Raw genomic sequence first — 26861 nt, 5'->3', positions numbered from 1 at the left:
CTGTGAGTGTGCATAGGCGAGCCACAGAGCATGTAGTGGAGAGTTACTGCTGCTCAAGGCACAACCTACTCTGTAAAGAGTGTGTGCTGTCTACTGCCTGCCTACTCCTGGTCAGTCTGGGGACCATGTTGATCTTTTGAGCAGGGGAAAATGGCTAAAAGGAGAGAGGGAGCATCTTGTTAGCCTTTCCCCCGCTCCATAGGGACCCATATTTTTCAATGCAGATTTGTGAGCCCTCTGCTCTGCACAAAAGTTAGTTAAAACCCTTGCAGTCTTTCTGCATGAAATGCCATCTATGGAATGTAATGTCCTGCTTCCAATTGCTTGCTTTGTTTGTTTGCTGGCAATACTCACGGGAGGAAGCTAAGCAAGATTTGGACATAAAGACAGCCTTGTTTTGCTTTCCTCCACAGAGAGTCAAGTGTGACAAACTAACCACTAATGCAAAGCTCATGAAAATTCTCAATTCCCACCTAAGAAGTTACAGTGACATAAAAGTAGAGATTCATGATCATCTTTCTAAATATGATTGTACTGTATTTATCTATAGTTAAGCATAGGTTTTACTTAAATCCAGAGGCCAGATTCACATTGGTATTCTCCACAGTGCACAAAACAACACTTGTCAATTGAAAAACTACAGTATAGATCCTGTGAAAATGCCAATTTTAAAAGAGTTAGTTTTTAATTTACTATCTTGAGGGGTTCTTGCTTGGCACATACTGATTTCCTGTTAACACTGATTTTCTTCAGGAAGCTGTAAATCAGGACAAAAATAAAACTGGTTCGGTAGTTTGAAATTCACTGAATGGTGGGTTTGTATTTTTAATCCCCAGAGTGAGTTAATTTTACCTGACTTTTAAATGGGCTTATGATACATTTTCTTCATGCTCAAGAGGTTGAGTCCCCACTTCCATCTGTTCTGTAGTAAATCTGCTGGCTGGATATTAGCTAAAGGTTAGATTCTTTTTCTAAGGAATCATATCAGACAAAAAACATAATTAGATGGAAAGCTTCACAGAGATGTTTTTAATCTGTCGCTCCACAGAATGGCGAGGTGCTTCCTCTGAAGATAGTAACTTACACGACTGTATCCATCTCACTGGTGGCTTTGCTGATGACCTTCATACTGCTAGTTCTGATCCGAACACTGCGTTCAAACCTGCACAGCATTCACAAAAACCTGGTGGCTGCCCTTTTCTTCTCGGAATTGGTCTTTCTTATTGGAATCAACCAGACAGAAAACCCGGTAAGAGACAGTTCAGTGCTTTTGGGATACCAGCTGCCGTTCAATTACTGAAGCTTTGTGTAAAGCTGTAAATAGAGTGTTCACACCGCAAGTTTTGATCATTTGTTATCTACTTCACTTTTTCCTTTTTGGGGGCGGGGGGGCTGGGGGCAGCACCAGGGGGAGGGATAGCTCAGTGGTTTGAGCATTGGCCTGCTAAACTTAGAGTGGTGAGTTCAGTCCTTGAGGGGGCCATTTAGGGATCTGGGGCACACACAAAAAAATGGTTGGGGATTGGTCCTGCTTTGAGTAAGGGGTTGGACTAGATGACCTCCTGAGGTCCCTTCCAACCCTGATGTCCTATGAATAAAGGAGCCCTGCCTGAGCTATGAATAAAGGTTTCATTTGTATGAAGCTTACACCTTTTTATACACCACTCATTGGGATGAATAGTAGTCCCATTAGATAGGACCATCCCATTGTATGTTTTTCCCCCAGATAACAAATGAAAACTGCCCCCCAAAGGGCAAATGTGACCTAAGAATTGAACCCTAAACATACTGATTTCCTCCTTCCGTTCTGCCTGATAATGTTCTGCCTCACTTTATCGCTTCAGTACTGTGCAGAACAGACTCCTTTACAAGCCCACGCAGAAGCTCCTAGTGCTGAAAGGCATGTCACCAAGCACCTGTGCCATGCAGGAGCAGTGTGCATGTCCCATACTGACACCGGTCATGCTGGAGAAGCCAATTGCCTGGCACAGGTAGCTTGCTACCTCCTGGCACCACAGGGAAACCCATTGCCTAGCACTGTTTTCTCCATTCACAGTGGTTTCTGATTTTGGCACGCCATGAATATTTTTATAGCTTAGTACAGGCTTCTCCTGCAGTGGCCAGTGTGCATGAGGAGATGCAACCTGGATTGAAACTGTAAATGAGGGAAATACAATATACATGACATTTTCATGTTTTATAATCAGAGCCTCATTCGTAGCCATTTTTATGTAGCAATTATTATTATTTATTAATGGCATCCAAAGTATACCGGGTTCATTGCAGACAGGCAGAAGGCAAGGTTCCTGGACCAGAGAACTAATAGTCTGCATAAACAGCCAACATACAGATGGGGCGTGGAGTTGCAGTGAAAAGAATATAAAATCATACAAACAAGCTTTTACAATTAAGACCATTAGAAATGTTCCTCAAATATTATTTGAAAGTTCTGTTGGAAATATATCTTTTTAAACAGCCTTTACTCTAAATCCCAGATAAGTAACTTGAGAGAGAAGCTAGCTATAAACACAAGTGAAGCTGATTGCATTGATTTTTCATTGTCCAAGGTGAGAGAAGTGCAAAAGACATGTAGATTTTAAGACTAGAAGGGTCCATTGTGATCATCTAGTCTGACCTCTTGCATAATACATGCCAACGAGCTTAATCCAGTACTTTCTGCATCAAGCCCATAACTTCTGTTGGGACAGTAGCATATATTTTAGAAAGATATGCAGTCTTGATTTAAAGACTTCAGGTGGTAGATTCTCTATCATGTCCCTAAGTAAGTGATTACAATGTACTTTCGCCATTAAAAATTTGCACCTAGTATAAATTTGTCTAGTTTCAGCCTCCAGCAATTGCATCTTATTATGCATTTTCTGCTAAATTAAAGCGGTATCTACTATCAGAAATCTCTTCCCCCTTTAGATGCTTTCAGATCATGATCAAGTAACTTCTTACCCTTCTTTTGGATAAACAAAATAGATTGAGCTTCGTGAGTTTCTCGCTATATGAGGCATGTTTTCTCAGACCTCAAATAATTCTTGTAGCTCTTTACTGAATCCTTTACAGTTTTTCAACATCCCTTTTTAAAGTGTGGATGCCAGAGCTGGACATGCTATTCTAATAGTGGTATCACTAATATCATATACAGAGGTAATATGACTTCCCTCCTCCTACTTAATATTTCCTGGCTTATACATCCAAGAATTGTGTTAGCCTTCTTTTTACAGCATCACACTGTGAATTCATGTTCAGTTGGTTATCTTCCATTACTGCCAAGTCCTTTCCAGTGTCACTGCATTCCTGTCTCCCATTGTAAATGTGACCTACAGTCTTTATTCCTAGAAGTGTGACCTTGCATTTGGCTGTATTGTAATGCATGTTGCTCAGATAAGCCCCTTACCCAAGTGATCCAGATCGGTCTGTATAACTGAACTTTCCCTATCATTATTTACCACTCCACCAATTTTTGTGTCATCTACAAATTTTACTAACAGTCTTTTTATATTTTCTTCTAGATCATTGATACAGATATTGAACAGCAGTTGGCCAAAAACAGATCCCTGCAGGACCCCAGTAGAAACGCCCCTCATTTACAATTACTTTTTGTAAACTAAGTGCTAAGTTAATTGATATAAAAAGAGTAGACTAGCTCATTTTTAGCAGCTTACTTCAGAAGCATTGTTAATACCATCAGTATTACTTCCTGGTATTTTCATACTGCAATGTCCACTGTGTCAGGGACATGACCACTCTTTTCATTTTCCTCGCCGTGATTCAGTTACTATAATTTACTGTAACATCTTTAACCTTAAGCCATCTTGAAAAGTCTTTTGAAGTTAGAGAATACATTTTATATCATGTAAGGCCACTCCTTGCAACCTCCCCAGTCAATTTAAGAAGCAGGGAGAACTGTACGCTATGTGTGTTTGAGGCAATTATTCATCTGTCTGTGTGGAATGAGAGTTGTCTAACGAGTCATGCACTGATGAACATAAAAAGAAAAAGAATGTTGGAGCACAAATAATACTAAGGGGCTGGCACTGGGCCTGGCTTTTATGAGTTTCTGTAAACGAACAATCACATTTGAGGGAGAGGTTTTTAATCCCCCGTGGACTATTGATTGACAGAAAATGATTTATTTTCTCTGTTCCTTACCTGAAAAAGGCAGAGTTTCAGTGCTGCAGCCTGCACAGATATGTGCCAATGGAAGCATAAAGAACCACACCTTTGTTAATATAGCTAAAGCTTTTTATTTTGAGGGCTAAACTTTCAGCAGTGCTTGGTGTATTAAATTTGATGGAATTTGATGTGAGGGGTCAAAGAGAGAGTCAAAAGTGTTACCATAACCATATCACTATTCAACATGAACAGTTAGACATGCTTCAGGGTTCTGAGTACAGAGACTTTGGCCTACTGAGACCCATGGCAAACAAGTTAGAAAGGTCATGCCAGGATCTGAAAATGTATTGATTGTAATGTACAGAATAGAAAGAATCCAAAACAAAGAATACAGGTTTTGAAATTAAAATTGAGTGGTTATGCAATCCAATCTTAAAACTTTTCAGAGGATATCGGGTAGAGTCCCTTGTATTATCAAACACCCTTTCTTTGTAGGGAAAAAGGTGATAGTTCTGTTGTTGGATTTTTAACTCAGCTCTGGGTTCTTATGATTATTTCCACCTTTGGCCAAACAGACAGAAAAAAGGGGGAGGAGAAATAGGAGAGTAAAGGTGTGGGGAAGTACAGCTTTCTGTAAATTCACAGGATCAGGGCAGCTGGTCGGTCATTGACGCATGCTCTGGGTTAGCAGCTCATCCATGATGGATGTTGCTCTGGGGCTTACTTGCCTGACATCATCTGGTTAGTCTTGGCAGATCTCTCACTTTCGTGAGTCCTTCTTAGGTTGAACAGAGCTAGATCTCACATGTATCAATCTGTGATCATTGCTGGTGATGGTCAGGCTTCTTCACTGCCCTGTTGAGGGTCTGGATGTCTCCGAAGATCCTTGAGGTTCATCAACAATGGGCGGAGTCTCAGGAGTGAAGCAGCGGCCTATTAGCCACTCCCAAGGGAATCCCCCAAACATCCATATTTTTGTTCTTTGTAGTCTTTTTTTAAGGAGTTAGAAAAGGGTGTGATGGGTGGAATAGACCATCTCCTCATTATCTACCTCACCAATTAACCTAATTACCAATATCTCAGTTTCAAACTATGACCCTTAGTATAGTCATTGGGTCAGATCAGTGGCCCTTTTTAGTTTATACTTAACAATACCCTTTCTATCAGCATTCATTATGAATCATAGAATATCAGGGTTGGATGGGACCTCAGGAGGTCATCTAGTCCAAGTCCCTGCTCAAAGCAGGACCAATCCCCAAATAAATCATCCCAGCCAGGGTTTTGTCAAGCCTGGCCTTAAAAACCTCTAAGGAAGGAGATTCCACCACTTCCCTAGGTAACCCATTCCAGGGCTTCACCACCCTTTTAGTGAAAAAGTTTTTCCTAATATCCAACCTAGACCTCCCCCATGAGTTGTTATTCATTCTATAAACTTTCACCCACCTTCCAAAAATTGAACTTGCAATTGGGGTAGGCCTGCTTAGACCACAGTTGTTACACCATTGGAAAATTAGCTATGGTATCCAAGATCCTTTGGGTGAAATTCACCTTAGGGCTAAGTGGTTCTTTAGTGGTGCATTAATCGAGTGCAGGCTCTTGCATGGGGTATTTTTTCCTTCTTCTACTTATTAAGCTTATGTACCTTTAACTGAGAAGACAGTGCTCAGAGAGAGGTGAGACTTAACTTTTACAAGTGCATAGATCGCACTGGGATCTGGGATGAAGACTGTGGCCAATAACTGCATTCGTCAGGCGTAATGGCACTTTCTATCGCATGGGTAAAGCTCATTAGTGCAGGGGCAGAGCTTTCTCAGGGTCCAGTCCCACAGGGACTCAGAACCATCACAAACCTCATCACCTTCCACTCCTGTGCAAGGCACATTTCTTCAGCCTAGGCTGCTCTAGTATAAACACACAACAGCATGCACATTAAAAAAAAACAGAACCATAACAAAGCCCTACCAAAACAAAACACTCCACTGCACACACAATCCTCCCCCTGGGGGGAGGGTGTGAGAGAGAATAAACTTCACATGGCAGATGTTAGCCACATCTCTTAGGGCACCATTAGAAGGTTCTTAGGCCTTACGGTGATTAGGGAAGTATATGTAGAACCTATGTAGATGTCTTGGGAGCTTTTAGTTGTAGATCGGCTTCAGGGTAGGGATCAGTCAGCCCCATAAAGCCCTAATGTACCATCTGTGATTATGTTCATGTGGCAGCTAAGCCAGCTTTGTTGAATCCATCTGACTCTGCCATTGTGTATGTGTTACATTGTCAGGGGACGATCTATATGATCCCTCTGAGTGTGAAATGGAGCCAAAAGTCAGAGGTTGCAAACAGCAGCCCTGCTAAGAAACTTTTTGCCTCTTGGCTTCCATCTTGGTTTTGTGAAACTTAAACTATTAAAAGTAGTGGAGACTCCATGCCTTGCTTCTGCAAAAAATGCTGTTCTTCGAGTGATTGCTCATGTGCATTCCACAATAGGTGTGTGTGCTTGCCACGTGCACCGGTGCCGGAAGTTTTTCCCTTAGCAGTACCTGCAGAGGAGCGTCCCTAGCGACCCCTGGAGTGGCACCGCCATGGCGCACTCCCCCCACCTCAGTTCCTTCTTGCCGCTCGTGAAGGTGCTTCGGAACTGCTCTGCTCCAGCTCTGCTGTAGTTTTCCCTCTTAGACTCTGTTAGTTCATAGTTAGTAGTGCCTGTAGTTTAAAAAAAGAAAAGAAAAGAAAAGTAGTTTTAGTTAGAATTAGTTAAGTGCGCCCGGGTTGGGGCATGCCCCGGGCTTTAAGTCGTGCGACACTTGCAAACGGCCTATGCCCATGAGTGATCCGCACACGGACTGTTTCTGCTGTCTGGGGGAAACCAACCTCAGCAGTCGCTGCAAGATTAGCAGACCCTTCAAACCTCGGACCAAGAAAGAGCGGGACATTCAGCTCTGAGCCATTTTGATAGAGTTGGCCCTAACCCCGACACCGCTGCGCCGCTCCGAGTCGGTACCGAGCACCACAGCATTGGTGCATGGCGACCCAACGGTGCCATCCACCAGTCGGCACCGCTCCCCATCCACGGGACAGTCAAAAAAGGCAAAAAACTGGTCTTCTCCCGCCAAGGCACCGGAGCAAGACTGGGGGAGAGAGTAGACCCGCGTTGGGCAGCTCTTGGTCCCCATCAGCCTCGCGGCCTCTGACTCAAGTTGAGCAGAGTAGCCCGGCCCACTCCGAGCCGGCCTCCCTGGACACCAGTGGCCACATTCAGGTGCCCTCCATGCCGGAGGCCCTGCAGGCAACTCGAGACATTATGTCTCTGCCAGTACCGATAGCACCACTGTCGTCGGCTCCCCAGTCCAGAGGCAAGCCACCGCTCGGACCCCCTCAGTCGCTGCCTGGATGGTACCGCTCACGGTCGAGGGAAGGTTCCCAATGCCATTCCCCACTCAGTGACTGCCCCGTGCGCAGTCTGCGCTGGTCCCCGTCGACCCCCACCAGGTTGTCTGGCTGGGTACCGATGGCAGGGGTTCCAGGCACCGCTTCGCCTCGAGGGAACGTAGACCTCACGAGGAGAGCATGCCCTGTGGAGACCGGGCCAGATGGCACCGGAGATCGTTGTCTCCGAGAAGTTACTTTAGCCCCAGGCATTGATGCCGTTCCTGTTGTTCGTCTTGCTTGAGGTCCCCGCTGCGGCACCGCTCCTGCAGCCCCAGGCATCGATCGCCGGCACTCCCGCTCTCCACGCCGGGATCACAGTTTCACGGTCAACATCACTCCCGATGCCGCCACTCATCCCAATCCCGGGATAGAGGTCGATCGTATGCCAGCCCGGCCTCCCTTCGCAGTCGTCAGTCGATGGGCCAGGCTAATCAGGCTGGACAGCCCGCTCCGCCAGTGCCACATCAGGTGCAGTGGCACCGGGCTCCTTGACCAGTGCCATGGTACCAATGGGCCCCGTGGGCCACAACATAGCCCCCGGCGGTGGCTTGCTCAGTGGCTGGAGCCTTGGAGAGACTGTCAGCCTCCATTACTCGGCCTCCCAGAAAGGAGTTGGTGGAGCATTCATCCCCGGTCCCGCATTCAGAAGAGGACAAAGTGGTGGGACCTGCGGCACCGGAGGGGACACAGAGTACTGCATCCCCATCCTCATCCTCCCTGGATGAGGTGATCACGGTCCCTACTCTGTCCCTCATGAGGACACAAAAGCCTACCAAGAGCTGTTGAAAAGAGTGGCATCAAGCCTCAACCTACAAGCTGAGGAGGTGGAGGAACCCTCAGACGTCCTCTCGGCTTCGGCACCGACCAGGGTGCCTCTCCAACTCCATGAAGGGGTGGCAAATATCTCGAATGCCTTTTGGCAAACCTTGGCTTCCTTACCCCCTATCTCTAAGAGCAGAATGGAAATATTTTGTGCCTGCCAACGGACATGAATACCTGTATACCCACCCTGCCCCAACTCTCTAGTGGTCGAGTTGGTCAACCATAGGGAGCAGCAAGGTCAACCCACTCCTACTCCTACAAATAAGGGGCTCGAGACTAGATCTATTCGGTAGAAAGGTTTATTCGTCCTCAAGCTTCCAACTTAGGGTGGTGAATCACCAAGCCCTGCTGGGTAGATACGATTTCAATTTGTGGGGCTTCCTGTCCAAATTTGTGGACTCCCTCCAGGAGAATGACAAAAAAGAGTTCAAGGCTCCGGTTGAGGAAGGCACGGCTGTCACCAGGGCGGCCCTTCAGGCAGCCTCGGATGCTGCGGATACGGCTGCAAGATCTACGGCCTCTGTGTTGTCCATGAGGAGAGCATCATGACTCCTGCTGTCTGGGTTGTCCAGCGAGGCATAGGACTCCTTACAGGGCCTTCTGTTCGATGGCAAGGCCCTGTTTGCGGAACAAACAGACATGAAGTTACATAGTCTGAAGGAGTTCCACACGACATTAAAGAGACCTTTGGCCTCTATGTCCTGGCCCTGGCCAGGACCAAGTTCAAACTGCAGCAGGCTCCCAGTCAGGCCACCAACTCTAGATATGAGCCCCCTTATAAAAAGTCAAGGGACTATAAAAAGCGCCCGCAAAGGCAATCCTGGCCTGTGCCCCAGGCTGGGCCCTCTAAGGGTAAGCAGGTGGGTAAGCGCCAGTGTTGACGGGATGCCCAGGGGCGACTTACCAGTTCATACCAGGGATCCACCTGCAATAAAATTTCCCTTCTCCAACTGGTTGTGTGCTTTTCTCCCAAAGTGGTCGCGGCTGACCTCAGACCGATGGGCTCAACACCGTCTCCTGGGGCTACACCCTCCAGTTTACTTCAACCCCCCAACCACCCACCCTCCATCACTGTCCCTCTTCAGGGACCCCTCTCACGAGAGCCTACTCAAGCAGAAGGTGAGGCAGCTCCTTGTCTTAGGAGCGGTGGATGTGGTGCCAGCGAAGTTCAGACTCAAGGGGTACTTGAGTACCTATTTTCTTATCCCAAAGGCCAAAGGGGGGCTCAGGCCCATCCTGGACCTGCGAGTCCTGAACCAATACATGGTAAAGCTCAATTTCGCATGGTCTCTCTGGCCTTCATCATCCCCTCCCTGGATCCCAGGGACTGGTACGCCGCCCTTGATCTACAGGACATGTACTTTACATTCATATATTCGAAGGACACAGGCGCTTCCTCCATTTCATGGTTTGGCAGGAACACTACCAGTTCCCTGTCCTCCCGTTTGGCCTGTTCACAGCTCCCAGAGTATTCACAAAGTGCATGTCTGTGATAGCGGCCTACCTCAGATGTCAGGTGATCCAGATTTTTCCCTACCTCGACAACTGGCTGGTCAAGGGCAGTTCCAGGTCGCAGGTACAGGATCCTGTATCACTCCTCCTGTCCACATGTGCCATGCTGGGCCTGTTGGTAAACAACGCCAAGTCCACGTTAGTTGCGGTGCAGCGCATAGAGTTCATTGGGGCAATTCTGGACGCGACGTCGGCCAGAGCCTCCCTCCCACCAGACAGATTCGAAACCCTGAGGGAGTGCACCAACACAGTCACAAGGTTCCCCGTGACCACAGCCAGAGCGTGCCTCCAACTCCTGGGTCATATGTTGGCATGCACGTACATGGTTCGTCCCGCCAGACTCAGAATGCGGCCCCTCCAGCTCTGGTTGGCCTCGGTATTCTCCCAGTCCAGAGACAGGATGGACAAAGTCCTCACTATGCCCGAACTGGTGGTAGCCTCCCCTGTGATGGCCCTGACCTCCGAACCCCCGTGCACGGTGTTCCATAAGGATAAGGTCCAGCTTCAACCACATCCTTCGTTCCTCCCTAAGATGGTTTCCGCCTACCATATGGGCCAAGACATTTTCTTGCCGATGCTCTGTCCAAAACGCCACGCGTCCAGTGAGGAGCGCTGCCTCCACATGCTGGATGTAAGACAGGCTCTGGCTTTTTACCTGGAACGTACAAAACTGTTCAGGAAGTCTTCGCAACTGTTCATCGCCTCGGCTGAACGCATGAGAGGCCAGCCGATCTCCACTCAGTGGCTCTCCAACTGGATCATCTCGTGTATCCGTACTTGTTACGACCTGGCGGGAGTCCCCCCACTGCCGTTTGTGAGGGTGCACTCAACCAAGGCACAAGCCTCGTCGGCTGCCTTTCTGTCCCATGTCCCTATTCAGGACATCTGTAGGGCTGCCACATGGTCATCGGTTCACACGTTCACCTTGCATTATGCGATCGTCTCCCAAACCAGGGAGGACGCCGGGTTCAGCAGGGCGGTGTTCTGTCCCGAGTGTCTGTGAACTCCTACCTACCTCCAACAGATATAGCTTGGAATCACCTATTGTGGAATGCACATGAGCAATCACTCGAAGAAGAAAAGACAGTTACCTTTTCCATAACTGGTGTTCTTCGAGATGCGTTGCTCATGTCCATTCCACATCCCGCCCTCCTTCCCCTCTGTCAGAGTTATCTGGCAAGAAGGAACTGAGGGTGGGGGAGTGTGCAGCGCCCCTTATGCTGCGCCATGGCAGTGCCACTCCAGGAGTCGCGGGGGGCACTCCCCCCCCCCTCCGGATATTGCTAAGGGTCGGCACCGGTGCATCCGGCGAGCACACACGCCTATTGTGGAATGGACATGAGCAACACATCTCGAAGAACACCAGTTACGGAAAGGTAACTTTTTTTTTTTCTTGTTAAATTGTTGTGTTGCACACAGCACAAGGTGAGTGTGTTAGAATGGCCCAAGTCATCAAATGTATAGCAAATATACACAAAGAAATTAACTTCAGAAAAGAGTCCTAGAGGTGGGGGTTTTGAAAGAATTTTAGACTGAAATATGTAATTCTCAACAGTCAGACCACATGCAGGCCACACAATCTAAAAATAAAGGCTTACAAAATCACTTTTCTAAAGCTCTTAATACTATGACAAAATAATTAAATAAATTTTAATGTACAGTTTTTTTTCCAAAGACTTATTCATATTTTCTGTAGCATCTAGTGAATATCCAGTCTTGTGTGTGTTGCATGGGTCGTTGATTCGGCAGGAGCAGCTGTAATCTCAATGTTCTTTTTCCATCCCCAGTTTGTGTGCACTGTGATAGCCATCCTTCTGCACTACTTCTACATGAGCACCTTTGCCTGGATGTTCGTAGAACAGCTCCACATATACCGCATGCTGACTGAAGTGAGGAACATCAATTTTGGACATATGAGGTTCTACTATGTCGTTGGTTGGGGGATTCCTGCTATTATAACAGGTAGGGGAAGAAGGACGCCAATGCTGAAAAGCCAAAACAACACCATTCCTTTCCCCTCCCCCACTATTCAGGACAGCATTAAAGCATGTGCTTAATGTCTATTGAAATCAGTGGGACTTAAAGTTAACCACGGGCTTAAGTGCTTTCCTGAATCAGGGCAATAACCACCAGCAAACACGAAGACATCAGACTGAACTTGACAAATCAGCGCAATGAATGCTGCTTGCCCTAATTAAAGTAATTTTCTGATGTTTACAATGGTATAAACGTATTTGAATTCAGATTAAATCAAGATTTATTGAAAGCACTCAGAAGTAACATTGTCTGTATTGTAATTCCTTTCTCTGTAGCTTAGAGAGATTTTGCTCGTCCTATGCTGGTAGACTAAGGTTATGTCTACACTGCGATAGAACAGCTGTGGCTGGCCCAGGTCAGGTGACTTGGGCTTGGGCTGCAGGGCTATACAGTTGCAATGTAGATGTTCAGGCATGGGCTGGAGCCCAAGTTCTGGGACCCTCCATCCTCATGGGATCTCAGAGCTCAGGCTCCAGCCTGAGCCTGAACATCTACAGTGCTATTTTATATATATTTTATAATTTTTTAATCACGATTAATTTTTTTGAGTTAACCGCGTGAGTTAACTGCAATTAATTGACAGCCCTAATTGACAGCAGAGCAGTTCTGCTGCATAGGTGGGAGGGAAGCACAGTGCACAGAGAGGCTTTGTGGGCTGGGCTGGAGGGTTCTATAGATACTATGGCAACCTTTGTCATGCCAGCTGAATATTACTGAATCGAACTGAGAAATTTTAAGAAAGATTCTGTGCCACCTGTATTAAATTCTATGGGTTCAATCCTACTCTCAGATGATGTACCCTTTTAACTTATCATTGATTTCAGTAGTAGTTGAATGGTGTACCTGAGAGAGCCAAAGCTTGCCCCATTCATTTAATAAAGGATTATAGGATGGGACTTGGAAAGTGAAATAACTTTTACTCTATAATCTTAGAGCCAGACGTTTGGCCAAATTTTGGTTAAAGCCCCACTAATGGCAGGATTGAGTCCTGAGCGTTGAGTCTGTGTCTGCAGAATTACAGCTGTATAAAATATGTTATGATCCTTTAATCATTTATGGCTAATTCTTCCTGGATGGTGACTGCTAAAGACTGTGGTGCAAGAACCAATCATAGTGAGAGGGAGAGGAGGCAGTCCCATCTCAGTTCCATACTTCAGAGGAAACCGATCCAATATCCCTTTGCCAAACAGCCACAGATGAATTTTCATAGACTAGAAGGCCTGTACCAGATGTGAACGTTGGCTTTAGGCCAAGCTTTAAATAGGCAGGGTGAAATGCAGCTACCTTCCCTCTGCCCTACTCAGTGCCTTTTCATCAAAGCATTAAGGCCCCTTTCAGTAAAGTATTTATGCATGTATTGGACTAGGTGCACAAGTGCTCCCATATAAGTGAATGAGGTTATCATGCTTAAATGCCTTGTTGAATCAGGACCTAAAGCTATTGCAGTTACCATCTTCCTGACTCCCAAATAATATAATATGCAGTAGTCATTTCCCGTATAATATCTGGTATAAATTTCTGCATCTTTAAGAAGGAATAGCTGTGCAGCGCTGTACATGAAATAAGTCGATGGTCTCAGCCATTTCTACATGGACAGGTGTCAACATCGCAAAATCTACCACCATATTTGGCAGCACTGTAGGTGCTGTGAGTAAAGAGACTAAGGACTGTATGGGCATAGGGACTGTCTTAGAGATGGCTCCCCCAGACCAGGATTGAAGTAGATTATGCTGCTTCTGCCCAGGCTGTAACCTCTTCTGTGGAAAAATGTCTCCATTTTCTAGAGCTCTCATTCCAGTTTTTGTCATAAGCACTAAATTCACTTAAGTTTTTTTAAGAAAAGAAGGAATTGTTTTACTTACCCATGAAACTACAATATTTGGTTTCAAGCCACTGCAAAAGGAGGATCTCTTAGGTTGAGACTTTCATCTCTGTTTGGTTTATAAAAGAAATAATTATGTATGTCATTATGGGGCACCGACTTATTGAAATTCCGCAAAATGTCTCTCACCCTAAAGGCTTTGTTACTATCTATTAATCCTGCTATATAAAATTAATTGAAACTGAATTATTGTGGCAAACACATTTAATATAGGTTTTATATGGTCCAACTTTGTATTGGTCAGCGGAAGAATTTGGAGTAGTATTTAATATGGAATGATGATTGGTTTTACATTTAGACTTTGGAAAAGTGTATGTGTAGTTTTCTATTTCTGGAATTTCGTATTAACCATGTTATCGTTGTTCATCACTTGGATTGATTCTAAAACCTTGTGATTGATTAGGCATGGCATAAACATCCTGATCCTACAGTGGTCATCAGTAATTTTCCCTGTTATCCTTTTCTTTCTGTTTTGTGATTTAGGTCTTGCTGTGGGTCTGGACCCACAGGGCTATGGGAACCCTGACTTCTGCTGGCTTTCTGTTCATGATACCCTTATTTGGAGTTTTGCAGGCCCTATTGTGATCGTTGTGGTCGTAAGTACTGTGGAGTTTGCATCTTGCACTGACTGTTCTCTGTTACTGTTTTTTTATTTTTGTTTGATCGCTATCTATTCATAATCTTATTTAAATGTGAAACTATTGTATCCAATCTAGCATCCCTTGTGAAAGTAAGTGCAGTTTACATGAGTACTCCCATTGAAATCAGTACTTGAATGAGAAAGGACTGATTGTATAAGTAATGGTTACATGGTCAGGCCCATGTTTTCTGCTTTTTCCTACTCCCTGATGAGAGTTTCATTTAAGCTCATTGTTTAGGGCTGTCTTACCAGATTTGTATTAATGCAAACTCAGTAGCATAGCATCCCAAGAAGGTTGCTAATGGACATTGGCTCAAAGCTTGGTCAATTTGGAAATATGAAAAAACTCCTAACTACAAGAGAAAAGCTCTTGGCACTGAAGACTTTTGATGTTAAAAAAATTCCATTGTCTCTGTGATAGACAGGCTCTGACAAATTCAGGAAGAAAGATCTACTTTGTGTTATTTACATTTCCCTTTCAGATCAACACAGTCATCTTCATACTAGCAGTGAAAGCATCATGCAGACGAAGACAACGCTCATTTGAAAGAACTGGAGTCATGTAAGTTTGCAGTTGAGGCTCAAAAACTGATGAGAAGATCCCTGACCAGGAATAATAAAGGGACAGATCATGTCCTCTCTAAAAAGAACTGTAGAGGGTGGGGAAAGAAGCTGGATGCAGGGCCGGCTCCAGCATTTCTGCCGCCCCAAGCAAAAAAAAAAAGCCGCGATCGTGATTGGCGATCGGCGGCAGCAATTGGGGGGGGAAAAAAAAGCCGCGATCGGCAGCGGCAGTTCAGCGGCAGGTCCTTTACTCCTAGAGGGAGTGAGGGACCTGCCACCCCCGAATTGCCACAGGTGCCGCCCCTCTCCCTTGGCCGCCCCAAGCACCTGCTTGTTATGCTGGTGCCTGGAGCCGGCCCTGGCTGGATGCTGTACAAACAGGGGAAGTATGTGCTGAGCAAAAGAGGCTGAGCCAGTGTGCCATCCTTTCTCCCTTTCCCCCACTCCTGGGCTCTGTAGAAACCCCTCCATGGACCAGGGGCTCTGCACCTTTGGTGGGGTTATAGCAAGGCATTGAAGGGGAAAAGTTTAGGGATTGGCAACTCCACATGGCATCGTTCCAATCTACCACAAATTTTCTCAGCATTATCTTCCGTGAAGTTCCCCATCACAAAATACATCTCCCTGAGGAGGTTTTGAGCTAAGTGTTGGCAGACTCCTCAGAGGCACATGTGGCAATGTAGACATGAGGCCCAGAGAGCTCTCCCTTTCTTCCTCATGCACCATCAGATTCAGAGGTTTGCCTCCAGGAGTGCTCTTTCCTGCTGCTGTCTTGGCAAAGGTCTTTTGAGGCAACATGTCCATCCCAATCCACAGAAGGATATGTTCTCCTCACCGCCATTTGAGATGGGCTGAGTCAGAAATTCCACATGCTGAAACTTGCTGAGTTTCCTGGCTCTGTGATAGACTGTTTCCATTTAAGTCATGTTGTGCCTGAAGCTTGTAATTTACCTGTGAACTATAATGTGATTAGCTAGTGGCTAGACAGCCCCGTTTTTCAAATTAATAAGCTATATGAGATTTCCCAAGGCATCCACTATCTGTTCCTTGAACACATGGACTGGTGGGCAGTTTTAGAAACAATAAGAAAAAAGTGATTGTTTGCTCTGTTTGTTTTTTAATCTCCTTAAGTGATGAGAGTCTAATTGACTATAATGGAGGGTCATATTTATCCCAGAATCTATATTCTATAAAAACAAGACTTTACCAATAGAACTATCCCCATGCGTTTTTTTAAATGTATGTGAAAATAGTATTTTTAAACAAATAAATACTTCCCGGAGTATCTGCAATCCAAACCTTGCAACATTGTGCTCAGATAGGAGAACCTGAAAGTGAAACTGACAAACAGAACTAAAATAGACTCTACTGATTTTATTGTCCATGGAGAAGAAATTCAAGAAGTAAACAAACAGCAGAATGTCAAGGAAAGTGGACTTCTAACATGTTTGTTTGAATGTTCTAAGGTTTGAGAGAAGTTCTCGGAATCACTCACCAAACTTCAGAGCTAAGATTGTGTAGGAGCCAGGCAGCTCCAGCCTCAATTCCTCCTTTCTGCAGCAAGTTGTGGATCCAGGAACTGTCTGTCTGTGCCAGGAGCGATAATTATAACTTGGTGCTTATTGATCACTTTATTTGTCAAAGTGCTTCACAGACATTAACTAATTAACACCAGTAACCCAGGGAGGAACATCAGCAGGCATTATTAGCCCAGTTTTACAGATAGTGAAACTGAGGCACCAAAAGATGAAATGACTTGTGCAAGAGCACAGTGAGTCATTGACAGAGCCAGGATTAAAGCTCTGGCATTTCTGTCACCTAGACCCATAAACAGTTCACTGGGCCATGCTGCCTCTCCAAGCCAGGACCTGTGCCCTGTATAGTGAATGAACAAAGTGCATTAAGAATTGTAGCTGGCTCATAGGGTGTTAGATTATATTATTTTATTATTTTTCTGCCTTAATGCAAGTGACTTTGTATGTTTATGTTAGCTCCGTGCTGCGAACTGCTTTCCTCCTCCTGCTGCTGATCAGTGCCACATGGTTACTGGGGTTGATGGCAGTGAACAGTGATGTCATGACATTCCATTATCTCTTTGCCATCTTCAGCTGCTTACAAGTAAGTTATATAACATTAAGTTAATGTATCTCTTCAGATCTAGAACATGCTGCATATTGAACAGCCATCTCCCTGCAGTGATGCTCCATTAACAGGGAAAATCCATTAAATCCAATATCAAACCAGGGCAACTACCTTTTAAAACTGAGTTTCTAATTGAAGAAGATGGAAGATCCTAGGTGCAGTTTCCACCCCCTTAATCTCCCCCTTTGAGATAATCAGACCCTTCAATAAATGGAGCTTTCTGTTCTCTCAGTGGTTCCAGATGTACTGCTAGTGGAATTCATGGTGGGCAATTTCACCACTAATAAAAGGAAATGGTTTACCTCAGACACAACCTCCTGCCTGAGACTGTCAAATAAACTCTAGTTATCATCTCTTCTGTATTAACACTGGCGTTCTTGCTAGCAGTAACAAGAAGTTGTGGTTTTCCATCCCATGTGGACAGCTTACAATTGAATTTACCGTAGGAAAGACAAATGGAGGAGATGACTTTCATCTGTGTTAGAGAAGCTGTTAACAGGTTGAAGGTCATAGCACACCCCCCAGCTGATTAATAGGGACCTGATGAGGAGATAGTAATGGGATTCAGAATCCGATCACTAGTTTGAATGTGGCCCATGATGGTAGTGACCAAAAGTCGCTTGCATCTTGTTGGCTTCTGTGAAATGAATTAATGGACAGGCATCCACAATATAAAAACCACCATCAGAAATGGGGTCCCCTGGTTGTCAGGCTCAGTAAAGAGATCATGGATTGAGTGGGTTAAAAAATAAAACTCCCCACTTTCCTCTCAAGTTTCAGAGTAACAGCCGTGTTAGTCTGTATCCGCAAAAAGAAGAACAGGAGTACTTGTGGCACCTTAGAGACTAACAAATTTATTAGAGCATAAGCTTTCGTGGACTAGAAGTGGGCTGTAGTCCACGAAAGCTTATGCTCTAATAAATTTGTTAGTCTCTAAGGTGCCACAAGTACTCCTGTTCTTCTTTTTCCTCTCAAGGTGGTTCCTTCAGCTCAGGGTGGAGGCACATCAGTGGGCCAGCATAGGGGATGCTGACAGTGCCACGGCCTGTGTTGCAACTGGTCTGTAAGGAAATAAATTCAGTTATTAGAGATGTAAATCTTTCACAAGCCTGAACAAAAAATCTCAAGTAAAAGGATGTTTAATACAACATAAGTTCAGAGGGAAGAAAATAAGAGACTGGAATTTTCCTCTTACCTTGCCTGGAGAGTCAAAGTGGTACATAATGTTTCACATCATTGCCGCCTTTGAACTTTTTTTTTTTTAAAAGATATATTTATGTGAATTTCATTAATGAGTAATCCCAATGAGCTAATGTCAGATAGGACTAATTTGATTGAATGCTTAGAGAGATCACGCCTTAAGCTTAATATTAATCTACCTCAATTGATTTGTCTGAAATCATGAAATGCAGGCATCTTGGTGCTGCTGTAACTTCATGAGTGATGAGTTCAAAGTAGTACACCTGCAACCTAAATAAATAACAGATTTGGCAGCTGCACCGAATGACCCCCAAACAAACACACACATGCTACATAAGCAGCCCCTAGATTACAGTGTTCCTGCCAGGAGTATGAGTAACCTGCAAAGAGGCTGAATGTAGGGGTGACTGCTGGCTCAGAGGAACATACACCTGTTAGCACATGGTCCTACCCTTAACACTCCTCCGCAGCTCCTGTTTTAGAGGGTTTGTAGAGCGCGTGCTCTCTCTCTCTCTCTCCAGTGTTTTTAAGGGGATCTAGCACAAAAGTGGCCCACTTCTGCCATTCCCAAGGTTTCACTGCTGGCTATGATATTTTGATGGGTTCCAATGTACCTGTCAGGATTTGGACCCATACCCAGTGTACAAACCCCAAAATATTAATGTTGGTACAACACAAAAGCATCCTGCAATGTCCTGAACCATTCAACAAGGGACCTGAACTCTCTTGGGCACATTTGAATAGAATGTTTCCCTCCCAAACTACAAGGGTGCTAACAACCATCCTCTGAGATGCACCATGCAGCTCTCAGAGGAAAATTGTGTTTGTGTTTTCCCAGTCTTTTTGTGGTAATACAAGTAGCTGGTGGCAAAGCATGAATCCCTGAGGGATTGACCATTATCAATTCACTAAGGACAGCAAGTGTTTAATGCTGTGGTGGTCAGTCATTGCCATTAAAAGCATGTACCATTTGCTGGAATTAAGAGCTGGTTTGAAAAAGGCTGTTCACTAATTTCCAGTTGTATTTTCAGTCCAACAGTAATAAGTCATGCATTTATCTTAGATTATTTTTCTCTCTGTGTCTAACAACCCAGGGGCTCTTCATTTTCTTCTTCCACTGCGTTTTTAATAAAGAAGTCAGGAAGCACTTGAAGAACACGTTAACTGGAAAGAAACCCCTTCCAGATGACTCTACTACAACAAGAGCTACATTATTAACCGTAAGACGCCATCTTGGAAAAACATTTTCTTGTTTATAATTGTCAGCCACACATACATATAATTTTAACTAACTTGTCCATAACAAAATTAATTCTTTCTCCCTGCTTTGAGTGATTCACTAAAAGCCTTTTCATTTTAAAACAGAAATGAAAACTTTTGGGGGCAGGAAATTATTTTCTTCAAGTAAAACGGAGCATCATGAAGCTATTAGCTATTTGCACAAGACTTTTTGTGCAAATGCTAGTGGCCTGGCTTTTTACTAAGAACTTCTTTTTTTATTCTCACAAAGTTGAAAGTAAAGGTAGTGTCTGTTAACTGTGGTTATTCATTTTATTCTAAACTGATTATTTATCAGCAGTTTTCTGCCCAGTTTGTAATAATGTTAACTTGTATAAGTGGCAGTTGAAAGTTGTTAAGTAGAATAGCTAGCTGCCACTGAAATTGTATTGCACATATTTTCAAGAAAGTAAAAGCAATTCCTTGTTCATAAAAAGATTCTTGTTTACAGTTTCCCCCATAAGGTAATATGTAAAGATTTGTTCTGGGTAGTTATTGCTTGGCACTTTTCATGTTCCTACTTATAAGACCGTTACTTAGTTCCCTGGGAGGCAGCTTTTATTATCTTCATTATACCAGTGAGAAACTGAGGCAGGGAGATTAAATACCTGATTCTCAAAAGTGTTGAGCAGTCACAGTTGCCCCCAAAGAGGGTTAATGGAAAACTTTACCTCTGCCACTAGACCCCTTTCATGTGGAGTCCCAACAAGGATCACTTCTCTCTCCTGCCTACTCAACATTTACATGCAGCCATTAGGTGAACTAGTGAGATGACATGGACTCAATATACAGATGACACTCAACTCTGCTTATCCTTCACTACCTATGATCATACCCTACCACCAAGATGGCCAGTGCTTGGACGAGATCAGCTCATAGATAAAGAACAGTAGGTTTAAACAGGACCGCAGCAACACAGAGGTGATGCTGATGGGCAGAAGAAAGCACTCTGAGTAGTTTGCAGCCACAGTATGGGCTCCTTTGATTGACAGTACACACCCACAATTGGTCAATTCAGTTCATAGTTTGGGGGTATTCTTGGATTCCATGCTGACATTAAGTTCTCCCATAAAAGCACCCGCTAGTAATGCTTTCTACCATCTCCAGTTGGCTAGGAGACTTACCATCTTGGCAGATGAAGACGTGGCCTCATTTATTCATGCCTTCATCACCTCTTGGCTGGACTAAAGTAATGTGTTATACCTGGGCAGAAAGCTTCAGCACCTAGGAAATTCCAACAAGGATAGAACATTGCAGTGCAACACAGGCTACTGCAAACACACCATACATGTCCTCTGCTTCCTACACTGGCTTCTCATCGAATATCAAGTAAAGTTTAAGCTCATGGTCCATATCACCAATGTGCTCATTGGCTTGGGCCCACAATATTTAGATGATCACCTGAATCTCCAGGATAAGGACCGTGGTCAACTACTATGTTCCTCAGGCACAAGAAAACTCTACAGTCAGGGTAAAGCTTGTCTGGACCGATGACTGAGCTTTCTCAGCGGCTGGTCTGAGACTGAGACAAACTCCCACATACGCTAAGGATTATCACAGACCTCACCACCTTCCCCTTCAAAAGGCAGGTGCACTTCTTAAATCTGCCTTCTCTAATAAACACCGAACAGCATATACATAAATAATCAACCTGCCTACTAAACCAAACCACTCCACTGCACGCAGAATTCTCCTGCTGGGGAGAGGATGAGAAAGAGATTAAATAACACACGACAGATGTTAGTCACATTGCTTAATGCACTGCTGGAAGGTGCTCAATACTGCAGTAATGAGCATGTATAAGAACTTATAAAAATAGAAAAGAATGTCAATGGGAGCTGAGTTTGTGGTGCACTTCTGAAAATCAGGGGCTATGTGACTTGTCTGTGGCCAGGGAAGAAGCCTTTGTCAGAGCTGGGATTATAACTCTGGAGTTTCTCATTCCCAGTCCTGTGCTCAGGCCACTCAAACTGTGATGTTTGGGAGCTGAGAGACATTGATTGCAATGGGGGGAAGCAGTTCCAACTAAAAGTGTGAAATCTTGGGGTTCATGTACTTAGATGTTCTTCTGCTCTATAGCCATTCCGGGAGCAGCTGAAGGAGAGATATTTGTTTATTTGTTATCATTCACTACTACTATTTTTTTCCTCAGCGATCTCTGAACTGTAACAACACATATATAGAGGAGCCAAATGTGTATCGCACAAATATTGGTGAATCCACAGTCTCCCTAGAGAGCACCATCAGGTCAGCCAAGAGCCACAATAGCTACCTTGCTTACATTCTCAGGTAATCGGGTGGTGGGTGCATGGCTTTCAGGCCTTTATTTTTCCCTTCTCATTGCTTTTGTGAGAAAAAACCTAACAAAAACCAACTAATGTTTTGGTTCAAATGCTACTTGTCCAGTGTCATAGCAATTCTCTTTATGCAGTTGTTATCTTTGCATCTTCCTTTATGTATTTCTCATTTGCATGCAACTTTAGTGGGCAGTTCAAACTATAATTAAAATGAAATACTATAAGTATTTGTGCTATTAGTCCTGTACAGCTTGCTTGTTAAAATGTTACATTTGACAGTGCATAATGGAGATTTAGAATGGTCTCTGTATTTCTGTCTTGTCACTAAGAATAGCATGTTGACCAAAAATGTTACTCCCCCATATTTTAGGGATGAGGCTGCTCAGAAGCTCAGTGGGTCCTCAAGCCAAGCAAGGGCAGGTCAGACAGAAGCAGATTCCTCCATTTTTCATAGGAATCCATCAAAATCCAATGGTAAGAGCTTTTTGGAAAATTGCTTAGAACCATGTGTGCATTTCTTCCTTCTCAGCTTAATAAAGATACTTTCTTCAAAAAGATCCTATAATTAAGGTAGTAACCTCTCCACCTTACTCTGTTTCACTCTCAGTTTAAATAGCTGTACTGGCATAACAAGATATAAAGGTGTTGCCATAGTTATTGAGTATCTTTATCTAGGACAAGGTTTCATAGTAGAAATATCACGTGCCTATTTTGTATTAGGATCTATTTCTGATTTGATGGCAGGTTGCCATGAATTGTGTGATTGTTTCTGGATTCTCTTTCCTTTCTCACAAAGTTATGCACAGCTTTTCTTCCTTGCTTTTCAGATGGAAATTTTTTACTGGTTGAAAGCTCGAGGAAGTGTCTTCCTTTTACTACTTTTCAGTTTTCTGTTCCTAGGTCTTCTTGGTGCTTTATGTTGGAGGGTGAATGTGTTGCTTTGACCAAGATGGCACCGGATGACTATTTTGCACATTGAATAGCAGAGAGAATTGTGCTCTCCAGCCACTGTGTATACATAGCAATTAGCCAACTAATGAACTTCAGTCTCTCTCTTCTTCTCACACATTTAAACACATTTAAACTTTAGCAACAGTTACAGGAGCCACAATAGTGGAGACTAAACCATATAAAACATTAAAGTATCCTATCCAGTTAGCTGTACTGTGCAATTTTGTTTCACTTGATTTCCTCGGATAAAGACTGCTACACTAATAATCTATTCTCATGTGGCTGGCTGGGCTGTGTAGGCATAAGCATTCTAAAGTGCCCATCACTGGGAGCCTACAGTGGTTTTCTTTCACTCCATTCATTTGGCATGTAGATTTGCACGACTGCCTTTCAGGTTCTAATCCCTGTGTTTTTTGCCTCCTCCACCTCGACAGATCATGATTCTGATTCTGACAGCGAGTTGTCTCTTGATGAACAGAGCAGCTCTTACGCTTCCTCCCATTCATCAGAGAGTGAGGAAGATGGGATTGAAACGGAGAAAAAATGGAACACAACCACATCCAAAAACAACGAGCGTGGCCCAATCCACAGCACTCCTAAAGGTAAAGCCGCTGCTCATGCTGAAGGAATAGATTTATTTCCCGTATTATAAAATGAATCGAGTAGTGGATGCATGGAATTGACCAGGACAGTGTACAGCTACAGCTGCTTTGAAGCCCTGTTTTCTTATTGTTGGTGATATCCAAGAGATCCTTGTTTCCCCAAGCTGAGAGGATTTGTCCCCTGTGGTGAATGAATGCAAGAACAAAGGACACTTGAGCAAGTGTGCACCAGCTACTTAGCGTACCAATGCAACATGGCTGTTAGCATTGCAGAGGGACCCCTGCAGGGCTGTTTCTCTCCACACATGTGGTTGGAAATGGCACTACACAGCTATCTAAATATCAGCAGAGGGGGGACAGGAAGAGGAGGCAATAAAAGAGCATGGCAGTTTGGGGAAAAAAAGGAACACCTGCAACTTTTTCCCCGTACAATAGAATAATGGAGATTTCCTGGGGTCAGAGGAGGGCATGGAACTGAAAGGTTTGAAATTAACACTTGGTATCAGTCACATGGACATTCTGTGCACCGTGTCCCTCCGTGACTCTTCGAAGATACAGGTTTCGTTCTTATGCTGAGAGAGACTGGTACGGTCAGACAAAACTCAGTGGGTTTTGGCTTTCTGGTGTTCATTCACACTTTCCCTTGTTTCATCCTATACAGGTTTGCAGTTCCCTTTTGATTTTTACATTCAAACAAACACAAAGTAAACTTCAACCAAAATTGCTACAGTTTTCCCACAAATGTAAACTGATGTGATTGAAACTCAACCCAGCCTTGGAGCAAATTTTGGGTTAGAGAGTGTTTTCTACAAATCCATTCATTACTGTAGCAACTAGGCTTATGGCTGAATTGATGATGATGGCTTTAAATTCAGTTCTTTATAATTATACCTTGACAATGGTAGGTGCTTCCATCACAGCATTTGTGCAGCAATGTGAATTTTCCATTTAGCTTGGTATCCCAGCGTTTTCTTTTATTAGCCTCAGGCATACAGGGCAACTTCTGGGTTCCTAGGAAACATACTGCTCTAATACTGCGTGAGATATCTCCTTTTTCTTTTCAAAGGAATGCACAATTATAAGATTCCTTCACGGAAAGGTTAATCTTCTGGAAAGAACAGTATAAAGCCATTCCTGTTTAAGGACCAGATTGTGCTCCACTGCTGGACAATGAAGGAAGGTGCAAGGAGATGTGCTCCCACGCCCTATGCACTGCTGGCCAGCAGTGCAGCCCAATTGCTGTTCCTGTGCTCCCTCAAGCATAGGGGTTGCTCCCTCCATTTAAGTCCAAGGGGGCAAGACATCTCAAAGGGCAGAGAGGAGAACGCAGGGCCATGCTCCACATACATGTGTATCGGCCAGTAGAACTACTCAGGCACATAAGGGATGAAGAGTATGCTGCTGCTGCTCCCCCCTCTATAACAGGGAGCTCCAGGAAAAAAATCTGCCTTGGGGAAACAGAATTCCTCCCAGAGCTCCACCTGGGGCAATGTACCAGTCCTCAACTAGGACTGTATTTAACTGGCAGGTTAGAGCCCTCCAGCAGCAGGTTGGACTAGCTAATCTTTAGAAATGGTCTGCTGCAAATGACTGTTCCACTGAAACTATTGCAGAGAATAGGACTAGTTGAGCAGGACTGGAGGGAAGAACCTTAAGTTTTGTCGAAGGGTGGTTTTCGAACCAATGTGTTTTTTTGCATTGCAGTTGATTCTATATCCAATCATGTGAAACCCTATTGGCCCACAGAGTGCATAACAACAAGCGATGGGGAGGATCCAGGTGGGAAGCAGAAACTGAAAGTGGAGACAAAGGTCAATGTAGAGCTTCATAGGGAAAATCAAGTGAACCACAGCAATGAAGCACCTCAAGAAACTGAGAATGAAGGGCAGCAGAAAGAGAACAAACCTCTACAACAGCAGAATAACCAGCACCCGGAACAGAGGAAAGGTAACTCAGCCAACCCCAGTGCATTAGAAACAAGTGAGAGACTAAGTGAAATGTTTTGTAGATTCTATGATCCAAGCTGAAGGATTCTATTGCCACATTAGGAAAGTGGGGAATTTGCCAGGTTTCCCCTTCATTCCCTTCAGCCTAATGGCTTCTCTAGCAATCTGCAACAAAACTTGGGCAGGGGCAGGCGTGGGCAGGCTTGGCCATCAGCACCATTCATGTTTTGGTGGAATATGGTTGCTCTGTAGGGGCATAATACCCTTCAAATTGGCTTCAGTCTGTGTAACCAGAGAGGTCTGTGGAGGGGCAGTAGCTGTAGGGACTGTTTTTGTATGGGTCTAACCTTTTTATTTTAACATGGAATAATGGTGGCAAACTTGAAACAATCTGCTAATAAAGGGTAAATGATGCTTTTGCATTTGTTCAGTTTGATTAAATAAAATTACCAACCTGATTAAAACTTCTGATCCTCCTTTCTTTCTATACCAGGCATCTTGAAAAATAAAGTCACCTACCCTCCCCCTCTGATGGATAAGAATATGAAGAATCGACTACGGGAAAAGTTATCGGATTATAATCAAACCACTATCTCATCCAGGACTGCTTCCTTAGGGACAAATGATGGGGTTCGTTCACCCTCTGACACTGGGGTGACAATAAAAAATCCACGGAGGGAACAGTCTCGAGATCAGCTCAATGGAATGGCCATGAATGTTCATGTGGGAACAGTGAATGCTGAGACCTCAGATTCTGAGTAAGTGCCAGTTTGAGACTGTCTTCCCACAATCACTGGCTTCTGCCTTCTGCTCCTTTCTCTTCCTTACCTCGAGTTCACTTCCACACGAGGCTGCCCCGTCTCATTTTTTAGATTTTCTAGGCTACTGGATTAAAGACTTGGGACAATGACTGTGATAACTTCTTATTTATACAGCGCCCCATTCCCAAAGGCTTCTTGGCTTCTCACTAAATAGAACATATTACAACTGAACACATACTCTAGACTAAAGCAACCCTCTCTTTGCCCTCAACCACAGACATGAAAAAACACCTCTCAAGCAGCCTCAAATTAAAAAGGCCAGGATGGCTAGGGCAGTAGGGGGTGGCAGGAAGCGGTCAGGGGCTGGGGCTGCAGGCAGTCAGTGAGCTTGGAGGACTGGTGGCAGAGAGGAAGTGGTCAGAGGACTGGGGCATTGGTGGAGGAGGAAGAGGCGGTGTTGTGGAGCTGTGGGGGACCGGAGGGCTGGGAGGGCCAGTTGTAGTGGGGGGAAGGAAAGGGAGGGTTAAGCAGGGTGGGAGGTCTGGTGAGGTAGTGGAGAAAGGGAGATTCCACTGAGCAGGGTCTCTTGAGCGTGGGGAATGGGAAATGTGGAGGCATGAGAAGGGACGTGAGATGCTATGGAGCAGGTGCTTTGGTCACCCAGGACAGGACT

The 26861-nt window shown here is 44.4% G+C and overlaps 1 protein-coding gene across 9 annotated transcripts in view; it reads left to right on the top strand.

Moving 5' to 3' along the window:
• The window catches only part of CELSR1 (cadherin EGF LAG seven-pass G-type receptor 1), a 319999-nt gene that overhangs the window by 241804 nt on the left and 51334 nt on the right, over positions 1-26861 (top strand). For 6 of the 9 annotated variants that reach the window (XR_008443926.1, XR_008443927.1, XR_008443925.1 and 3 more), the window contains exons 24-34: positions 1049-1249; positions 11676-11850; positions 14291-14403; positions 14930-15009; positions 17003-17129; positions 19448-19573; positions 21784-21920; positions 22299-22402; positions 23314-23481; positions 25186-25428; positions 25921-26185. Coding sequence is in view for 4 of the 9 variants with exons in the window: in XM_054019353.1 (XP_053875328.1) it covers positions 1049-1249; positions 11676-11850; positions 14291-14403; positions 14930-15009; positions 17003-17129; positions 19448-19573; positions 21784-21920; positions 22299-22402; positions 23314-23481; positions 25186-25428; positions 25921-26185 (1739 nt within the window). In the remaining 5 variants the exon portion in view is untranslated. Of the gene's footprint in view, positions 1-1048; positions 1250-11675; positions 11851-14290; positions 14404-14929; positions 15010-17002; positions 17130-19447; positions 19574-21783; positions 21921-22298; positions 22403-23313; positions 23482-25185; positions 25429-25920; positions 26190-26861 lie in introns of those variants that run through there. The other 3 variants (XR_008443929.1, XR_008443928.1, XM_054019397.1) reach the window with 3 other exon arrangements.

This window comes from Malaclemys terrapin, chromosome 1 (assembly GCF_027887155.1).
Source record: "Malaclemys terrapin pileata isolate rMalTer1 chromosome 1, rMalTer1.hap1, whole genome shotgun sequence".
NCBI lineage: Eukaryota > Metazoa > Chordata > Testudines > Emydidae > Malaclemys > Malaclemys terrapin.
Note: the sequence above shows the minus strand (reverse complement) of the source record. Positions and strands in the feature narration are given on the sequence as shown.